The sequence below is a fragment of the Salmo salar genome, chromosome ssa26 (assembly GCF_905237065.1).
Source record: "Salmo salar chromosome ssa26, Ssal_v3.1, whole genome shotgun sequence".
NCBI classification, from domain to species: domain Eukaryota; kingdom Metazoa; phylum Chordata; class Actinopteri; order Salmoniformes; family Salmonidae; genus Salmo; species Salmo salar.
Window position 1 is genome coordinate 36,827,495 of NC_059467.1, and position 20,807 is coordinate 36,848,301.

Consider the following 20,807-nt stretch of genomic DNA (forward strand, 5'->3'; position numbering starts at 1 on the left):
TAGAGACAGAGAAAGAGAGACAGATGGATACAGATGTAGAGACAGAGAAAGAGAGACAGATGGATAAAGATGTAGAGACAGAGAAAGAGAGACAGATGGATAAAGATGTAGAGACAGAGAAAGAGAGACAGATGGATAAAGATGTAGAGACAGAGAAAGAGAGACAGATGGATAAAGATGTAGAGACAGAGAAAGAGAGACAGATGTAGAGACAGAGAAAGAGAGACAGATGGATAAAGATGTAGAGACAGAGAAAGAGAGACAGATGGATAAAGATGTAGAGACAGAAACAGAGACAGATGGATAAAGATGTAGAGACAGAGAAAGAGAGACAGATGGATAAAGATGTAGAGACAGAGAAAGAGAGACAGATGGATAAAGATGTAGAGACAGAGAAAGAGACAGATGGATACAGATGTAGAGACAGAGAAAGAGAGACAGATGGATAAAGATGTAGAGACAGAGAAAGAGAGACAGATGGATAAAGATGTAGAGACAGAGAAAGAGAGACAGATGGATAAAGATGTAGAGACAGAGAAAGAGAGACAGATGGATAAAGATGTAGAGACAGATAAAGAGAGATGGAGAGCAATTACATCAGATATAATGTGATGTAGAGAGGAAGCTCATGACTTACTATGATGCCCCAGAGGCCTTCAGAAGCCTGGGAATAGATTAAGTTTGGCCCCAGGAGGAGAGAGCCTTTCTGGGATACAAGCATTTCCCACAGCAAGTGCTGCCTAAATCCCTGTAAGTCAGATGGAATGGAGTTCAGGTTTGGAGATAGAGTTGAGTTGTGCTTCAGGCCAGGGATCTGATTAGGAACATGTTGTATAGGTATGCAGGGATTTAGACAGCGTTTGCTGCCAGAAGCCTCTGGAGCTTCACAGTAAGTCAAGCTTCCTTTCTTCATCTCATCCAACTGCTCATTATCTTCCTTTGTCTCACTCTCAGGTTCAGACTGCGCTCAATGAACACTTGTTCGACTATTGTCTCTATGCTTGTATAATGGTGTGGCAGACACACACACACACACACACACACACACACACACACACACAGAAAGAAAGAAAGAAAAAAGAAAGAAAAAGAAAGAAAGAAAGAAAAGAAAAGAAAGAAAGAAAGAAAGAAAGAAAGAAAGAAAGAAAGAAAGGTGGTGGGGTGTCAGAATACTTGTTTGAATTTTGTGAGTCTGTCTGGCCAAAAATGTCACTTGGTTTGGTTCATTTGCATAAAAATAAAAAAGGACTTTAGAAGGCTTTAGGGTTGTGTCCCAAATTACACCTTATTCCCTTTACAGTGCTACTAGATCCCTGGTCAAATGTAGTGCACTGTGAAGGGAATATGCTGCCATTTGGGACACTGACTAGGAGTTGGAACACTCTAACCTTGTTATTGTGAGTATGAGGGTGAGAAATGTAAAACACATGTTAGAATGAAACACACACACACACACACACACACACACACTATTATACAACTTCCACTTATGCGTTCACAAGAATCTCTCCAAAAGCTATTTTCAGCACATAAACAATCTTCTCTCTGTCCGTCCCAATGAGCAGTGTTCCAAAACCATCACACACACACACACACACACACACACACACACACACACACACACACACACACACACACACACACACACACACACACACACACACACACACACACACACACACACACACACACACAAACACCACAAACACACACACACACACACACGATCCATTCCAGAGGTATGGACAGAGAGTCCAGTGATTGTCATTTAGTAGGTCAAGCATCTGCACTGGGAAGCAGAAATCTGGGGCAATTACAAACATTACCTGTGCTTCATTCTCAGGCCTGTATTCTCCCTATATAGTGCACTACTTTTGAGTATAGCCCTATTGGCCCTAGTCTAAAGTAGTGCACTATATAGCCCTATTGGCCCTAGTCTAAAGTAGTGCACTATATAGTAAATAGGGTGGAATTTTGGACACATACCCTGTCTGTCTGTCTGTCTGTCTGTCTGTCTGTCTGTCTGTCTGTCTGTCTGTCTGTCTGTCTGTCTGTCTGTCTGTCTGTCTGTCTGTCTGTCTGTCTGTCTGTCTGTCTGTCTGTCTGTCCATCATTCAACACATCAATCCATGCCAAGGCTGTGGCAGCAAGGTTGAAGGTGCTTCCACACACCAACACAAGTACACACACACACCAACGCAAGTACACACACACACACACACACACACACACACACACACACACACACACACACACACACACACACACACACACACACACACACACACACACACACACCCTCCACCATCCACCCCCACCCCACACACACTCACCTTGGACTTTAACCTGTGTGGGCCCACAGGCAGGGCAGGGTAGTATGGTGAACTCCTCAGCCTGGTGCATAGAGTAGTCAGTACTGGCCAGCACCAGTCTGTCTCCTGGGCCCCAGCCTTCAGCTGGCTCAGCTAACTCCAGGACAGTGCTGTTGGACAGATGCTTTATAGAGATGGAGGCCTGGGGACGCACTGGAGGGACAGAGAAATACGTCAATCAATTTGGTTGTATCAAATGCACTGACACACACGCACCCTTCCCATAAATCAGTTGGAGCAGCTGGGCTGTCAGGTTAACTGAATAAACTCCAATGAAGAGGAGCCATAACTCTCCTGCTGAATGTGTGTGTGTTATTCATAATGCATGTGCTGTACAGTATGTACTGTGTCTGTGCTGACGTCTAGGAGGATCATGTGCTGTACAGTATGTACTGTGTCTGTGCTGACGTCTAGGAGGATCATGTGCTGTACAGTATGTACTGTGTCTGTGCTGACGTCTAGGAGGATCATGTGCTGTACAGTATGTACTGTGTCTGTGCTGACGTCTAGGAGGATCATGGATGAATAGAACAGTGTAAGAGTATCAACATGGTACTAATGGACTAATAGGGGAACGCCCCACACCTTAATCACCTTCATCAAACCACATTCAATCTACAAGCTAAAGGATATCACACACACACACCTAAATTACCTCAATCAAATCAGTCAGCTAAACCATGGTATAATTGGGGCCACTGTGACATTGTGAAAGGATGTCACCGTACCTCTGTCTGTCTGTCTGTCTGTCTGTCTGTCTGTCTGTCTGTCTGTCTGTCTGTCTGTCTGTCTGTCTGTCTGTCTGTCTGTCTGTCTGTCTGTCTGTCTGTCTGTCTGTCTGTCTGTCTGTCCTTTACTTGCCTAGTTAAATAAATGTTTTAAGTTTGGTTGGTACACACATAAACACATGCATGTGGACACACACACACACACACACACACACACACACATAACCACACACACATAAACACGTGCATGTGACACACACATAAACACATGCATGTGAACACACACACACACACACACACATAAACACATGCACGTGGACACACACACACACACACACACACACACACACACACACACACCACACACATAAACACATGAATGTGGGGACACACACACATACATAAACAGATGCATGTGGACACACAAACACACACACACACATAAACACACATAAACACGTGCATGTGGACACACACACACACATAAACACGTGCATGTGGACACACACACACACACACACACACACATAAACACGTGCATGTGGACACACACACACACACATAAACACGTGCATGTGGACACACACACACATAAACACATGCATGTGAACACACACACACACACACACATAAACACATGCACGTGGACACACACACACACACACACACACACACACACACACATAAACACATGAATGTGGGGACACACACACATACATAAACAGATGCATGTGGACACACAAACACACACACACACATAAACACATGCACGTGGACACACACACACACACACTCATAAACACATGCATGTGGACACACACACATATACACACATGCATGTGGACACACACACACACACACACACACACACACATAAACACATGCATGTGGACACACACACATACATAAACAGATGCATGTGGACACACACACACACAGATGCATGTGGACACACACACACACACATAAACACATGCATGTGGACACACACACATACATAAACAGATGCATGTGGACACACACACAAACACAGATGCATGTGGACACACACACACACACACACACACACACACACGTATACAGATGCACACGGGCACCCAACTACAGACCGGTGTCCGTACCTAGTTTACCACAGAGGAAGCGTACTCGGTAGTTGTGGCAGAGGCCGTGGCTCTGGTCCTTGTTGAGACAGACGAAGCCGTAGTCCCTGTCAGACTTATAGATGACATCTCCTGTCTCGTTAGATGGCACACCGTCATGGGACTCAGCCTGGAAGAGAGAGAGAAGGGGGGGGGGGAGTTAGGAAGAGGTAGAGGGAAAAGAATAACTGTGTTTGTCACAGCAGTGCTTAACAGAAGCCTTAGCTTCGACATCCAAAGAACAAGCCAAGACGGCAGTTTGTTAATGGTAAAATAATGTCTGTTTAAAACGCCAAGGATAAAGAAGTAAGCTTTTTCCTGTCACAGTAGACTGTGTGGGTATGACAGACAATGAGTGACAGTGTGTGCGTGTGTGTGTTTAGTCTTCACTGTGGATGCCAAACAGTTTCTGCTTATGCCGTACATGGTGGCAGAGTGAATGTAGTATCTGTGAACAACACACACTGCTGGCTGCTGTGGCCTCATCATAATTACAGGCAATAAAAATGGAATTAGATCAAGCTAAGCTTTGCCTTCTTTTGGCACATCATTGTTCTAAAGTTATTTGGCTGCTACAGAGCTATAGGCACCAGCTGTTCAGGTGTGTGTGTGTGTGTGTGTGTGTGTGTGTGTGTGTGTGTGTGTGTGTGTGTGTGTGTGTGTGTGTTTTACCTGTATATCCATGGGGGTGCTACAGAGACGGTCAGGGTAAGCCTTGTGGAGGTCAGACAGCTTCTCCCAGTCTCCTGATCCTCTCTCATCATCTCTGTCAAACCACTCAGTCCACTCTGCCTCTGTAATACACACACTCATTTCAATGGGATTCCTACACACCGTTGCCAAGATGTTGATGTGTGTGTGTGTGTGTGTGTGTGTGTGTGTGTGTGTGTGTGTGTGTGTGTGTGTGTGTGTGTGTGTGTGTGTGTGTGTGTGTGTGTGTGTGTGTGTGTGTGTGTGTGGAGATTAATGAAATGTACATCAAGGATTAGACTTCTTTCCACTGTGTTCTGACAAGGAGCATTAGTAGGAGAGTAGTTGAAGGGAATCTTTCCATATTATGATGTCTGGGTTCAGTAGGGACCGTGTGTGTGTGTGTGTGTGTGTGTGTGTGTGTGTGTGTGTGTGTGTGTGTGTGTGTGTGTGTGTGTGTGTGTGTGTGTGTGCGTGCGTGCGTGCGTGCGTGCGTGATGAATGTAGGGGAATCTGGCTGCTCTGTTGAGCTGAATTTAAATCAAAGGCTTTCAAACAGTGATGATATGACCCCGACTGCCAGTCAGAAGTGTGTGTTACCTTGCACCCATTGGCTGGAGGTGGTGATGGTGAAGTGCTCTCCGTATTCTGACTGGAACATGCGTGAACTACGAGCCTCCGAGGAAGCTTTGGTCCCTGTTCACACACACACACACACACACACACACACACACACACACACACACACACACACACACACACACACACACACACACACACACGAGTCAGCAGAGTAGTGGGAGAGATACTCTAGAAAGTAAGAGAGGGAGAGAAGGGGCGAAATACTCTAGAAAGTAAGAGAGAGAGAGAGAAGGGGGAGAGGTACTCTAGAAAGTAAGAGAGAGAGAGAGAAGGGGGAGAGATACTCTAGAAAGTAAGAGAGAGAGAGAGAGAGAGAGAAGGGGGAGAGACACTAGAAAGTAAGAGAGAGAGAGAGAAGGGGGAGAGATACTCTAGAAAGTAAGAGAGAGAGAGAGAGAGAGAGAAGGGGAGAGATACTCTAGAAAGTAAGAGAGAGAGAGAGAAGGGGGAGAGATACTCTAGAAAGTAAGAGAGAGAGAGAGAAGGGGAGAGATACTCTAGAAAGTAAGAGAGGGAGAGAAGGGGCGAAATACTCTAGAAAGTAAGAGAGAGAGAGAGAAGGGGAGAGATACTCTAGAAAGTAAGAGAGAGAGAGAGAAGGGGGAGAGGTACTCTAGAAAGTAAGAGAGAGAGAGAGAGAAGGGGGAGAGATACTCTAGAAAGTAAGAGAGAGAGAGAGAAGGGGAGAGATACTCTAGAAAGTAAGAGAGAGAGAGAAGGGGGAGAGGTACTCTACAAAGTAAGAGAGAGAGAGAGAAGGGTAGAGATACTCAAAAAGTAAGAGAGCGAGAAGGGGGAGAGACACTCTAGAAAGTAAGAGAGAGAGAGAGAGAGAAGGGGAGAGAAACTCTAGAAAGTAAGAGAGAGAGAGAGAGAGAGAGAGAAGGGGGAGAGAAACTCTAGAAAGTAAGAGAGAGAGAGAGAAGGGGGAAAGGTACTCTAGAAAGTAAGAGAGAGAGAGAGAAGGGGAGAGATACTCTAGAAAGTAAGAGAGAGAGAGAGAAGGGGGAGAGAAACTCTAGAAAGTAAGAGAGAGAGAGAGAGAAGGGGAGAGAAACTCTAGAAAGTAAGAGAGAGAGAGAGAAGGGGGAGAGAAACTCTAGAAAGTAAGAGAGAGAGAGAGAAGGGGAGAGATACTCTAGAAAGTAAGAGAGAGAGAGAGAAGGGGGAGAGAAACTCTAGAAAGTAAGAGAGAGAGAGAGAGAAGGGGGAGAGGTACTCTAGAAAGTAAGAGAGAGAGAGAGAAGGGGGAGAGAAACTCTAGAAAGTAAGAGAGAGAGAGAGAAGGGGGAGAGAAACTCTAGAAAGTAAGAGAGAGAGAGAAGGGGGAGAGGTACTCTAGAAAGTAAGAGAGAGAGAGAGAAGGGGGAGAGAAACTCTAGAAAGTAAGAGAGAGAGAGAGAAGGGGAGAGAAACTCTAGAAAGTACGAGAGAGAGAGAGAAGGGGGAAAGGTACTCTAAAAAGTAAGAGAGAGAGAGAAGGGGGAGAGGTACTCTAGAAAGTAAGATATGGAGAGAAGTAAAGGGAGAGAGGGAGGTGGGTGAAAGGGAGAGAAAGAGAGACATTGTGAGGGAGAGGTTGAGGGAAAGATAAGGAGAGATGAGGGTAGAGAAAGGAGAGAGAGATGAGAGAGAGGTTCACCTTGATAGATAGCATGATCCTCCACTGCAGAGGACGTGTTGCCTTTCAACGCAATGAAACTCCAGGGATGACTGAAGAGAGACGGATGGATGGAGGGAGAGAAGAGATGGAGAAAGGGAAGAAATAGGGAGATTGAAAGTGTGAGGATGCAAGAGGACAAGGATAGATGGAAAGTAAAGAAAAATAGGGAGGAGGGGGGAGAGATATATTGCCATTAGACACACACACACACACACACACACACACACACACACACACACACACACACACACACACACACACAGTTCCAGCCAGCCCTGGTAATGATGTTGACAAAAGGAGTGACGGGCTGTCGGAAAAACCCAGGGGCAGGATGGGTAATTACAGTAGCAATCCCATCATGCATCACTCTTGTGAGGACACAGTGACACGAGTGTCAGGGGAGAGATGTGTGTGTGTGTTTGTGTGTGCATGTGGCGTGCTAGGTGTCTGAAGAGAGTCTGTGTGATATTCACACCAGGACATTCCAACTACATTATGCATTAGGATTCCACCAGGAACAGTCAGAGAACTGACATTAGAACAAAAGTCATCCTCAACGTTCTAGCTGGTCATTTAGAAAAAAGGAAAAGGTGTCCGTTCCCAGCCACTGAAACAAAATGAGCGAGTTGGTGTATAGAGAGAAGAGGAGAGGGCCTACCACCGAGCCTTGGGGGACATCAGTAGTGAGCAGTTCCCAGCCACTGAAACAAACTGAGTGACTTTGTGTACAGAGAGAAGAACGAGAGGGCCTACCAACGAGCCTTGGGGGAGATCTGTAGTGAGCAGTTCCCAGCCACTGAAACAAACTGAGTGATTTGGTGTATAGAGAGAAGAGGAGAGGGTCTACCACCGAGCCTTGGGGAACATCAGTAGTGAGCAGTTCCCAGCCACTGAAACAAACTGAGTGACTTGGTGTACAGAGAGAAAAGGAGAGGGCCTACCACCGAGCCTTGGGGGACATCAGTAGTGAGCAGTTCCCAGCCACTGAAACAAACTGAATGACTTGGTGTACAGAGAGAAAAGGAGAGGGCCTACCACCGAGCCTTGGGGGACATCAGTAGTGAGCAGTTCCCAGCCACTGAAACAAACTGAGTGACTTGGTGTACAGAGAGAAGAGGAGAGGGCCTACCAACGAGCCTTGGGGGACATCAGAAGTGAGCAGTTCCATTTTGCTGTCTTGTAGCTTTGCTACCTATAATGCATGTGTAGCACATGGGGATGCGTGAAACTTACTCCTCAGCCTTAAGTGTCCCCACTTGCGCCAGCGAATAGCTAGCTTTTCAAGTGGCGCCAACTAGTAAGACACTTCAGGAGGGTGGTCACGTGTGTTAGCAAGGCAGAGGTCTCGAGTTTGCACCAGGTATGGGCCGAATCAGGAGGAAGTACGCGCTAATCAAGCAGCGTGACTTCCTTTACACTAGCTAGCCATCATGTTCTCATTTAACAGCAACGTTACCGGAGACAAGCAAAATGATATGACGTTTTATATAGATCAGCATGCCAGATATGTCTCTAAAGGTGTCTACAGTAAGACATTATATCAACAACTATTGGCTTTCATGACATGTAAGAGCAATACACACACACACACACACACACACACACATGCGAACACCATCCCCCACTCATAAATACCACCGTGACTTTGGTAAACATATGTAAATTGCATTCATGGAGGATGGATTGCAGAGATCTTCTTGTTGCCAAAATGATTGCCTTATTAAAATGTTCTCTGGCACACCGCAAATAATACATTCCTTATTCAGCTTTAACACTGTTTGGCACAAGTGTCAGGGAGGATAGGCGACAAGAGACTAAGTACATTCTCCTCCTTCATCGCTCTCTCTCTCTCTCTCTCTTCTCATCTGAAGACGTGGTGTGGAGATATTTATGTGGGAATACTTGTAAACTTTGGTTCTCTGGTTGTTGGAGAAAATTAGCTGTGACTCGGCAATAGTACACACACACACACACACACACACTTTTATAATTTGGACAGTAACAGGTTAACTGCACTGGCGTTGCTGCCAAGCTTCCCATTCTCTGTGGTATTAAACTCATGTTGCCTTGCGGGCTGTATTCGGTCTTCAAATTTATTATATTTCCTCACCATCAAAATGCGCAAAAAATTGTCCTCTATCCATTGCTTTGGAATTGTTTATGTTCCCTGACTGTCTAGCTTTCATTTGGATGACTGTTATAAAGCTGGACAGAGTGAAGAGACTATAGATGACTGTTATCAAGCTGGACAGAGTGAAGAGACTATAGATGACTGTTATAAAGCTGGACAGAGTGAAGAGACTATAGATGACTGTTATAAAGCTGGACAGAGTGAAGAGACTATAGATGACTGTTATCAAGCTGGACAGAGTGTAGAGACTATAGATGACTGTTATCAAGCTGGACAGAGTGAAGAGACTATAAATGACTGTTATCAAGCTGGACAGAGTGAAGAGACTATAGATGATTTATCAAGCTGGACAGAGTGAAGAGACGAAAAGACTATTATCAAGATGGACAGAGTGAAGAGACTATAGATGACTGTTATCACGCTGGACAGAGTGAAGAGACTATAGATGATTTATCAAGCTGGACAGAGTGAAGAGACTACAGATGACTTATCAAGCTGGACAGAGTGAAGAGTCTATAGATGACTGTTATCAAGCTGGACAGAGTGAAGAGACGAGATGACTATTATCAAGATGGACAGAGTGAAGAGACTATAGATGACTGTTATCAAGCTGGACAGAGTGAAGAGACTATAGATGATTTATCAAGCTGGACAGAGTGAAGAGACGAAAAGACTATTATCAAGATGGAAAGAGTGAAAAGACTATAGATGACTGTTATCAAGCTGGACAGAGTAAAGAGGCTATAAATGACTGTTATCAAGCTGGACAGAGTGAAGAGACTATAGATGATTTATCAAGCTGGACAGAGTGAAGAGACTACAGATGACTTATCAAGCTGGACAGAGTGAAGAGACTATAAATGACTGTTATCAAGCTGGACAGAGTGAAGAGACTATAGATGACTTATTAAGCTGGACAGAGAAAAGAGACTATAGATGACTTATTAAGCTGGACAGAGTGAAGAGACTATAGATGACTGGTATCAAGCTGGACAGAGTGAAGAGACTATAGATGACTGTTATCAAGCTGGACAGAGTGAAGAGACTATAGATGACTGTTATCAAGCTGGACAGAGTGAAGAGACTATAGATTACTGTTATTAAGCTGGACAGAGTGAAGAGACTACAGATGACTGTTATCAAGCTGGACAGAGTGAAGAGACTATAAATGACTGTTATCAAGCTGGACAGAGTGAAGAGACTATAGATGACTGTTATCAAGCTGGACAGAGTGAAGAGACTATAGATGACTGTTATCAAGCTGGACAGAGTGAAGAGGCTATAGATGACTTATTAAGCTGGACAGAGTGAAGAGACTATAGATGACTGTTATCATGCTGGACAGAGTGAAGAGACTATAGATGACTGTTATCAAGCTGGACAGAGTGAAGAGACTATAGATGACTGTTATCAAGCTGGACAGAGTGAAGAGGCTATAGATGACTTATTAAGCTGGACAGAGTGAAGAGACTATAGATGACTGTTATCAAGCTGGACAGAGTGAAGAGACTATAGATGACTGTTATCAAGCTGGACAGAGTGAAGAGACTATAGATGACTGTTATAAAGCTGGACAGAGTGAAGAGGCTATAGATGACTTATTAAGCTGGACAGAGTGAAGAGACTATAGATGACTTATTAAGCTGGACAGAGTGAAGAGACTATAGATGACTTATTAAGCTGGACAGAGTGAAGAGACTATAGATGATTTATCAAGCTGGACAGAGTGAAGAGACTATAGATGACTGTTATCAAGCTGGACAGAGTGAAGAGACTATAAATGACTGTTATCAAGCTGGACAGAGTGAAGAGACTATAAATGACTGTTATCAAGCTGGACAGAGTGAAGAGACTATAGATGACTGTTATCAAGCTGGACAGAGTGAAGAGACTATAGATGACTGTTATCAAGCTGGACAGAGTGAAGAGGCTATAGATGACTTATTAAGCTGGACAGAGTGAAGAGACTATAGATGACTGTTATCAAGCTGGACAGAGTGAAGAGACTATAAATGACTGTTATCAAGCTGGACAGAGTGAAGAGACTATAAATGACTGTTATCAAGCTGGACAGAGTGAAGAGACTATAGATGACTGTTATCAAGCTGGACGGAGTAAAGAGACTATAGATGACTGTTATAAAGCTGGACAGAGTGAAGAGACTATAGATGACTGTTATCAAGCTGGACAGAGTGAAGAGACTATAGATGTCTGTTATCAAGCTGGACAGAGTAAAGAGGCTATAAATGACTGTTATCAAGCTGGACAGAGTGAAGAGACTACAGATGACTTATCAAGCTGGACAGAGTGAAGAGTCTATAGATGACTGTTATCAAGCTGGACAGAGTGAAGAGACTATAGATGACTGTTATAAAGCTGGACAGAGTGAAGAGACTATAGATGACTGTTATAAAGCTGGACAGAGTGAAGAGACTATAGATGACTGTTATCAAGCTGGACAGAGTGTAGAGACTATAGATGACTGTTATCAAGCTGGACAGAGTGAAGAGACTATAAATGACTGTTATCAAGCTGGACAGAGTGAAGAGACTATAAATGACTGTTATCAAGCTGGACAGAGTGAAGAGACTATAGATGACTGTTATCAAGCTGGACAGAGTGAAGAGACTATAGATGATTTATCAAGCTGGACAGAGTGAAGAGACGAAAAGACTATTATCAAGATGGACAGAGTGAAGAGACTATAGATGACTGTTATCACGCTGGACAGAGTGAAGAGACTATAGATGATTTATCAAGCTGGACAGAGTGAAGAGACTACAGATGACTTATCAAGCTGGACAGAGTGAAGAGTCTATAGATGACTGTTATCAAGCTGGACAGAGTGAAGAGACGAGATGACTATTATCAAGATGGACAGAGTGAAGAGACTATAGATGACTGTTATCAAGCTGGACAGAGTGAAGAGACTATAGATGATTTATCAAGCTGGACAGAGTGAAGAGACGAAAATACTATTATCAAGATGGAAAGAGTGAAAAGACTATAGATGACTGTTATCAAGCTGGACAGAGTAAAGAGGCTATAAATGACTGTTATCAAGCTGGACAGAGTGAAGAGACTATAGATGATTTATCAAGCTGGACAGAGTGAAGAGACTACAGATGACGTATCAAGCTGGACAGAGTGAAGAGACTATAAATGACTGTTATCAAGCTGGACAGAGTGAAGAGACTATAGATGACTTATTAAGCTGGACAGAGAAAAGAGACTATAGATGACTTATTAAGCTGGACAGAGTGAAGAGACTATAGATGACTGGTATCAAGCTGGACAGAGTGAAGAGACTATAGATGACTGTTATCAAGCTGGACAGAGTGAAGAGACTATAGATGATTTATCAAGCTGGACAGAGTGAAGAGACTACAGATGACGTATCAAGCTGGACAGAGTGAAGAGACTATAAATGACTGTTATCAAGCTGGACAGAGTGAAGAGACTATAGATGACTTATTAAGCTGGACAGAGAAAAGAGACTATAGATGACTTATTAAGCTGGACAGAGTGAAGAGACTATAGATGACTGGTATCAAGCTGGACAGAGTGAAGAGACTATAGATGACTGTTATCAAGCTGGACAGAGTGAAGAGACTATAGATGACTGTTATCAAGCTGGACAGAGTGAAGAGACTATAGATGACTGTTATCAAGCTGGACAGAGTGAAGAGGCTATAGATGACTTATTAAGCTGGACAGAGTGAAGAGACTATAGATGACTGTTATCAAGCTGGACAGAGTGAAGAGACTATAGATGACTGTTATCAAGCTGGACAGAGTGAAGAGACTATAAATGACTGTTATCAAGCTGGACAGAGTGAAGAGGCTATAGATGACTTATTAAGCTGGACAGAGTGAAGAGACTATAGATGACTGTTATCAAGCTGGACAGAGTGAAGAGACTATAGATGACTGTTATCAAGCTGGACAGAGTGAAGAGACTATAGATGACTGTTATCAAGCTGGACAGAGTGAAGAGGCTATAGATGACTTATTAAGCTGGACAGAGTGAAGAGACTATAGATGACTGTTATCAAGCTGGACAGAGTGAAGAGACTATAGATGACTGTTATCAAGCTGGACAGAGTGAAGAGACTATAGATGACTGTTATAAAGCTGGACAGAGTGAAGAGGCTATAGATGACTTATTAAGCTGGACAGAGTGAAGAGACTATAGATGACTTATTAAGCTGGACAGAGTGAAGAGACTATAGATGACTTATTAAGCTGGACAGAGTGAAGAGACTATAGATGATTTATCAAGCTGGACAGAGTGAAGAGACTATAGATGACTGTTATCAAGCTGGACAGAGTGAAGAGACTATAAATGACTGTTATCAAGCTGGACAGAGTGAAGAGACTATAAATGACTGTTATCAAGCTGGACAGAGTGAAGAGACTATAGATGACTGTTATCAAGCTGGACAGAGTGAAGAGACTATAGATGACTGTTATCAAGCTGGACAGAGTGAAGAGGCTATAGATGACTTATTAAGCTGGACAGAGTGAAGAGACTATAGATGACTGTTATCAAGCTGGACAGAGTGAAGAGACTATAGATGACTGTTATCAAGCTGGACAGAGTGAAGAGACTATAGATGACTGTTATAAAGCTGGACAGAGTGAAGAGGCTATAGATGACTTATTAAGCTGGACAGAGTGAAGAGACTATAGATGACTTATTAAGCTGGACAGAGTGAAGAGACTATAGATGACTTATTAAGCTGGACAGAGTGAAGAGACTATAGATGATTTATCAAGCTGGACAGAGTGAAGAGACTATAGATGACTGTTATCAAGCTGGACAGAGTGAAGAGACTATAGATGACTGTTATCAAGCTGGACAGAGTGAAGAGACTATAAATGACTGTTATCAAGCTGGACAGAGTGAAGAGACTATAGATGACTGTTATCAAGCTGGACAGAGTGAAGAGACTATAGATGACTGTTATCAAGCTGGACAGAGTGAAGAGACTATAGATGACTGTTATCAAGCTGGACAGAGTGAAGAGACTATAAATGACTGTTATCAAGCTGGACAGAGTGAAGAGACTATAGATGACTGTTATCAAGCTGGACAGAGTGAAGAGACTATAGATGACTGTTATCAAGCTGGACAGAGTGAAGAGGCTATAGATGACTTATTAAGCTGGACAGAGTGAAGAGACTATAGATGACTGTTATCAAGCTGGACAGAGTGAAGAGACTATAGATGACTGTTATCAAGCTGGACAGAGTGAAGAGACTATAGATGACTGTTATCAAGCTGGAAAGAGTGAAGAGGCTATAGATGACTTATTAAGCTGGACAGAGTGAAGAGACTATAGATGACTTATTAAGCTGGACAGAGTGAAGAGACTATAGATGACTTATTAAGCTGGACAGAGTGAAGAGACTATAGATGATTTATCAAGCTGGACAGAGTGAAGAGACTATAGATGACTGTTATCAAGCTGGACAGAGTGAAGAGACTATAGATGACTGTTATCAAGCTGGACAGAGTGAAGAGACTATAAATGACTGTTATCAAGCTGGACAGAGTGAAGAGACTATAGATGACTGTTATCAAGCTGGACAGAGTGAAGAGACTATAGATGACTGTTATCAAGCTGGACAGAGTGAAGAGGCTATAGATGACTTATTAAGCTGGACAGAGTGAAGAGACTATAGATGACTGTTATCAAGCTGGACAGAGTGAAGAGACTATAGATGACTGTTATCAAGCTGGACAGAGTGAAGAGACTATAGATGACTGTTATAAAGCTGGACAGAGTGAAGAGGCTATAGATGACTTATTAAGCTGGACAGAGTGAAGAGACTATAGATGACTTATTAAGCTGGACAGAGTGAAGAGACTATAGATGACTTATTAAGCTGGACAGAGTGAAGAGACTATAGATGATTTATCAAGCTGGACAGAGTGAAGAGACTATAGATGACTGTTATCAAGCTGGACAGAGTGAAGAGACTATAGATGACTGTTATCAAGCTGGACAGAGTGAAGAGACTATAAATGACTGTTATCAAGCTGGACAGAGTGAAGAGACTATAGATGACTGTTATCAAGCTGGACAGAGTGAAGAGGCTATAGATGACTTATTAAGCTGGACAGAGTGAAGAGACTATAGATGACTGTTATCAAGCTGGACAGAGTGAAGAGACTATAGATGACTGTTATCAAGCTGGACAGAGTGAAGAGACTATAAATGACTGTTATCAAGCTGGACGGAGTGAAGAAACTATAAATGACTGTTAGCAAGCTGGACAGAGGAAGAGACTATAGATGACTTATCAAGCTGGACAGAGTGAAGAGACTAAAGATGACTGTTATCAAGCTGGACAGAGTGAAGAGGCTATAGATGACTGTTATCAAGCTGGACGGAGTAAAGAGACTATAGATGACTGTTATAAAGCTGGACAGAGTGAAGAGACTATAGATGACTGTTATCAAGCTGGATAGAGTGAAGAGACTATAGATGACTGTTATCAAGCTGGACGGAGTAAAGAGACTATAGATGACTGTTATAAAGCTGGACAGAGTGAAGAGACTATAGATGACTGTTATCAAGCTGGACAGAGTGAAGAGACTATAGATGTCTGTTATCAAGCTGGACAGAGTAAAGAGGCTATAAATGACTGTTATCAAGCTGGACAGAGTGAAGAGACTACAGATGACTTATCAAGCTGGACAGAGTGAAGAGTCTATAGATGACTGTTATCAAGCTGGACAGAGTGAAGAGACTATAGATGACTGTTATAAAGCTGGACAGAGTGAAGAGACTATAGATGACTGTTATAAAGCTGGACAGAGTGAAGAGACTATAGATGACTGTTATCAAGCTGGACAGAGTGTAGAGACTATAGATGACTGTTATCAAGCTGGACAGAGTGAAGAGACTATAAATGACTGTTATCAAGCTGGACAGAGTGAAGAGACTATAAATGACTGTTATCAAGCTGGACAGAGTGAAGAGACTATAGATGACTGTTATCAAGCTGGACAGAGTGAAGAGACTATAGATGATTTATCAAGCTGGACAGAGTGAAGAGACGAAAAGACTATTATCAAGATGGACAGAGTGAAGAGACTATAGATGACTGTTATCACGCTGGACAGAGTGAAGAGACTATAGATGATTTATCAAGCTGGACAGAGTGAAGAGACTACAGATGACTTATCAAGCTGGACAGAGTGAAGAGTCTATAGATGACTGTTATCAAGCTGGACAGAGTGAAGAGACGAGATGACTATTATCAAGATGGACAGAGTGAAGAGACTATAGATGACTGTTATCAAGCTGGACAGAGTGAAGAGACTATAGATGATTTATCAAGCTGGACAGAGTGAAGAGACGAAAATACTATTATCAAGATGGAAAGAGTGAAAAGACTATAGATGACTGTTATCAAGCTGGACAGAGTAAAGAGGCTATAAATGACTGTTATCAAGCTGGACAGAGTGAAGAGACTATAGATGATTTATCAAGCTGGACAGAGTGAAGAGACTACAGATGACGTATCAAGCTGGACAGAGTGAAGAGACTATAAATGACTGTTATCAAGCTGGACAGAGTGAAGAGACTATAGATGACTTATTAAGCTGGACAGAGAAAAGAGACTATAGATGACTTATTAAGCTGGACAGAGTGAAGAGACTATAGATGACTGGTATCAAGCTGGACAGAGTGAAGAGACTATAGATGACTGTTATCAAGCTGGACAGAGTGAAGAGACTATAGATGACTGTTATCAAGCTGGACAGAGTGAAGAGACTATAGATTACTGTTATTAAGTTGGACAGAGTGAAGAGACTATAGATGACTGTTATCAAGCTGGACAGATTGAAGAGACTATAAATGACTGTTATCAAGCTGGACAGAGTGAAGAGACTATAGATGACTGTTATCAAGCTGGACAGAGTGAAGAGACTATAGATGACTGTTATCAAGCTGGACAGAGTGAAGAGGCTATAGATGACTTATTAAGCTGGACAGAGTGAAGAGACTATAGATGACTGTTATCAAGCTGGACAGAGTGAAGAGACTATAGATGACTGTTATCAAGCTGGACAGAGTGAAGAGACTATAGATGACTGTTATCAAGCTGGACAGAGTGAAGAGGCTATAGATGACTTATTAAGCTGGACAGAGTGAAGAGACTATAGATGACTGTTATCAAGCTGGACAGAGTGAAGAGACTATAGATGACTGTTATCAAGCTGGACAGAGTGAAGAGACTATAGATGACTGTTATAAAGCTGGACAGAGTGAAGAGGCTATAGATGACTTATTAAGCTGGACAGAGTGAAGAGACTATAGATGACTTATTAAGCTGGACAGAGTGAAGAGACTATAGATGACTTATTAAGCTGGACAGAGTGAAGAGACTATAGATGATTTATCAAGCTGGACAGAGTGAAGAGACTATAGATGACTGTTATCAAGCTGGACAGAGTGAAGAGACTATAAATGACTGTTATCAAGCTGGACAGAGTGAAGAGACTATAAATGACTGTTATCAAGCTGGACAGAGTGAAGAGACTATAGATGACTGTTATCAAGCTGGACAGAGTGAAGAGACTATAGATGACTGTTATCAAGCTGGACAGAGTGAAGAGGCTATAGATGACTTATTAAGCTGGACAGAGTGAAGAGACTATAGATGACTGTTATCAAGCTGGACAGAGTGAAGAGACTATAGATGACTGTTATCAAGCTGGACAGAGTGAAGAGACTATAGATTACTGTTATAAAGCTGGACAGAGTGAAGAGGCTATAGATGACTTATTAAGCTGGACAGAGTGAAGAGACTATAGATGACTTATTAAGCTGGACAGAGTGAAGAGACTATAGATGACTTATTAAGCTGGACAGAGTGAAGAGACTATAGATGATTTATCAAGCTGGACAGAGTGAAGAGACTATAGATGACTGTTATCAAGCTGGACAGAGTGAAGAGACTATAGATGACTGTTATCAAGCTGGACAGAGTGAAGAGACTATAAATGACTGTTATCAAGCTGGACAGAGTGAAGAGACTATAGATGACTGTTATCAAGCTGGACAGAGTGAAGAGACTATAGATTACTGTTATTAAGTTGGACAGAGTGAAGAGACTATAGATGACTGTTATCAAGCTGGACAGAGTGAAGAGACTATAAATGACTGTAATCAAGCTGGACAGAGTGAAGAGACTATAGATGACTGTTATCAAGCTGGACAGAGTGAAGAGACTATAGATGACTGTTATCAAGCTGGACAGAGTGAAGAGACTATAGATGACTTATTAAGCTGGACAGAGTGAAGAGACTATAGATGACTGTTATCAAGCTGGACAGAGTGAAGAGACTATAGATGACTGTTATCAAGCTGGACAGAGTGAAGAGACTATAGATGACTGTTATCAAGCTGGAAAGAGTGAAGAGGCTATAGATGACTTATTAAGCTGGACAGAGTGAAGAGACTATAGATGACTGTTATCAAGCTGGACAGAGTAAAGAGGCTATAAATGACTGTTATCAAGCTGGACAGAGTGAAGAGACTATAGATGATTTATCAAGCTGGACAGAGTGAAGAGACTACAGATGACGTATCAAGCTGGACAGAGTGAAGAGACTATAGATGACTGTTATCAAGCTGGACAGAGTGAAGAGACTATAGATGACTTATTAAGCTGGACAGAGAAAAGAGACTATAGATGACTGTTATCAAGCTGGACAGAGTGAAGAGACTATAGATGACTGTTATCAAGCTGGACAGAGTGAAGAGACTATAGATGACTGTTATCAAGCTGGACAGAGTGAAGAGACTATAGATGACTGTTATCAAGCTGGACAGAGTGAAGAGACTATAGATTACTGTTATTAAGTTGGACAGAGTGAAGAGACTATAGATGACTGTTATCAAGCTGGACAGATTGAAGAGACTATAAATGACTGTTATCAAGCTGGACAGAGTGAAGAGACTATAGATGACTGTTATCAAGCTGGACAGAGTGAAGAGACTATAGATGACTGTTATCAAGCTGGACAGAGTGAAGAGGCTATAGATGACTTATTAAGCTGGACAGAGTGAAGAGACTATAGATGACTGTTATCAAGCTGGACAGAGTGAAGAGACTATAGATGACTGTTATCAAGCTGGACAGAGTGAAGAGACTATAGATGACTGTTATCAAGCTGGACAGAGTGAAGAGGCTATAGATGACTTATTAAGCTGGACAGAGTGAAGAGACTATAGATGACTGTTATCAAGCTGGACAGAGTGAAGAGACTATAGATGACTGTTATCAAGCTGGACAGAGTGAAGAGACTATAGATGACTGTTATAAAGCTGGACAGAGTGAAGAGGCTATAGATGACTTATTAAGCTGGACAGAGTGAAGAGACTATAGATGACTTATTAAGCTGGACAGAGTGAAGAGACTATAGATGACTTATCAAGCTGGACAGAGTGAAGAGGCTATAGATGATTTATCAAGCTGGACAGAGTGAAGAGACTATAGATGACTGTTATCAAGCTGGACAGAGTGAAGAGACTATAGATGACTGTTATCAAGCTGGACAGAGTGAAGAGGCTATAAATGACTGTTATCAAGCTGGACAGAGTGAAGAGACTACAGATGACTGTTATCAAGCTGGACAGAGTGAAGAGACTATAGATGACTGTTATCAAGCTGGACAGAGTGAAGAGACTATAGATGACTTTATTAAGCTGGACAGAGTGAAGAGACTATAGATGACTGTTATCAAGCTGGACAGAGTGAAGAGACTATAGATGACTGTTATCAAGCTGGACAGAGTGAAGAGACTATAGATTACTGTTATCAAGCTGGACAGAGTGAAGAGGCTATAGATGACTTATTAAGCTGGACAGAGTGAAGAGACTATAGATGACTTATTAAGCTGGACAGAGTGAAGAGACTATAGATGACTTATCAAGCTGGACAGAGTGAAGAGACTACAGATGACTTATCAAGCTGGACAGAGTGAAGAGACTATAGATGACTGTTATCAAGCTGGACAGAGTGAAGAGACTATAGATGACTGTTATCAAGCTGGACAGAGTGAAGAGACTATAGATGACTGTTATCAAGCTGGACAGAGTGAAGAGACTATAGATGACTGTTATCAAGCTGGACAGAGTGAAGAGACTATAGATTACTGTTATCAAGCTGGACAGAGTGAAGAGACTATAGATGACTGTTATCAAGCTGGACAGAGTGAAGAGACTATAGATGACTGTTATCAAGCTGGACAGAGTGAAGAGACTATAGATGACTGTTATCAAGCTGGACAGAGTGAAGAGACTATAGATGACTGTTATCAAGCTGGACAGAGTGAAGAGACTATAGATGACTGTTATCAAGCTGGACAGAGTGAAGAGACTATAGATGACTGTTATCAAGCTGGACAGAGTGAAGAGG

The 20,807-nt window shown here is 42.5% G+C and overlaps 1 protein-coding gene across 6 annotated transcripts in view; it reads right to left on the reverse strand.

Annotated features, from left to right (window-relative positions):
- LOC106587725 (cell migration-inducing and hyaluronan-binding protein) overlaps window positions 1-20,807 on the reverse strand; it is a 168,034-nt gene that overhangs the window by 55,804 nt on the left and 91,423 nt on the right. For all 6 annotated transcript variants that reach the window (XM_045708744.1, XM_045708740.1, XM_045708743.1 and 3 more), the window contains 5 exons: window positions 7,214-7,284; window positions 5,530-5,625; window positions 4,912-5,033; window positions 4,222-4,369; window positions 2,334-2,525 (listed from right to left, as the gene is read on the reverse strand). In XM_045708744.1, coding sequence (XP_045564700.1) covers window positions 2,334-2,525; window positions 4,222-4,369; window positions 4,912-5,033; window positions 5,530-5,625; window positions 7,214-7,284 — 629 coding nt within the window. The remainder of the gene's footprint in view (window positions 1-2,333; window positions 2,526-4,221; window positions 4,370-4,911; window positions 5,034-5,529; window positions 5,626-7,213; window positions 7,285-20,807) is intronic.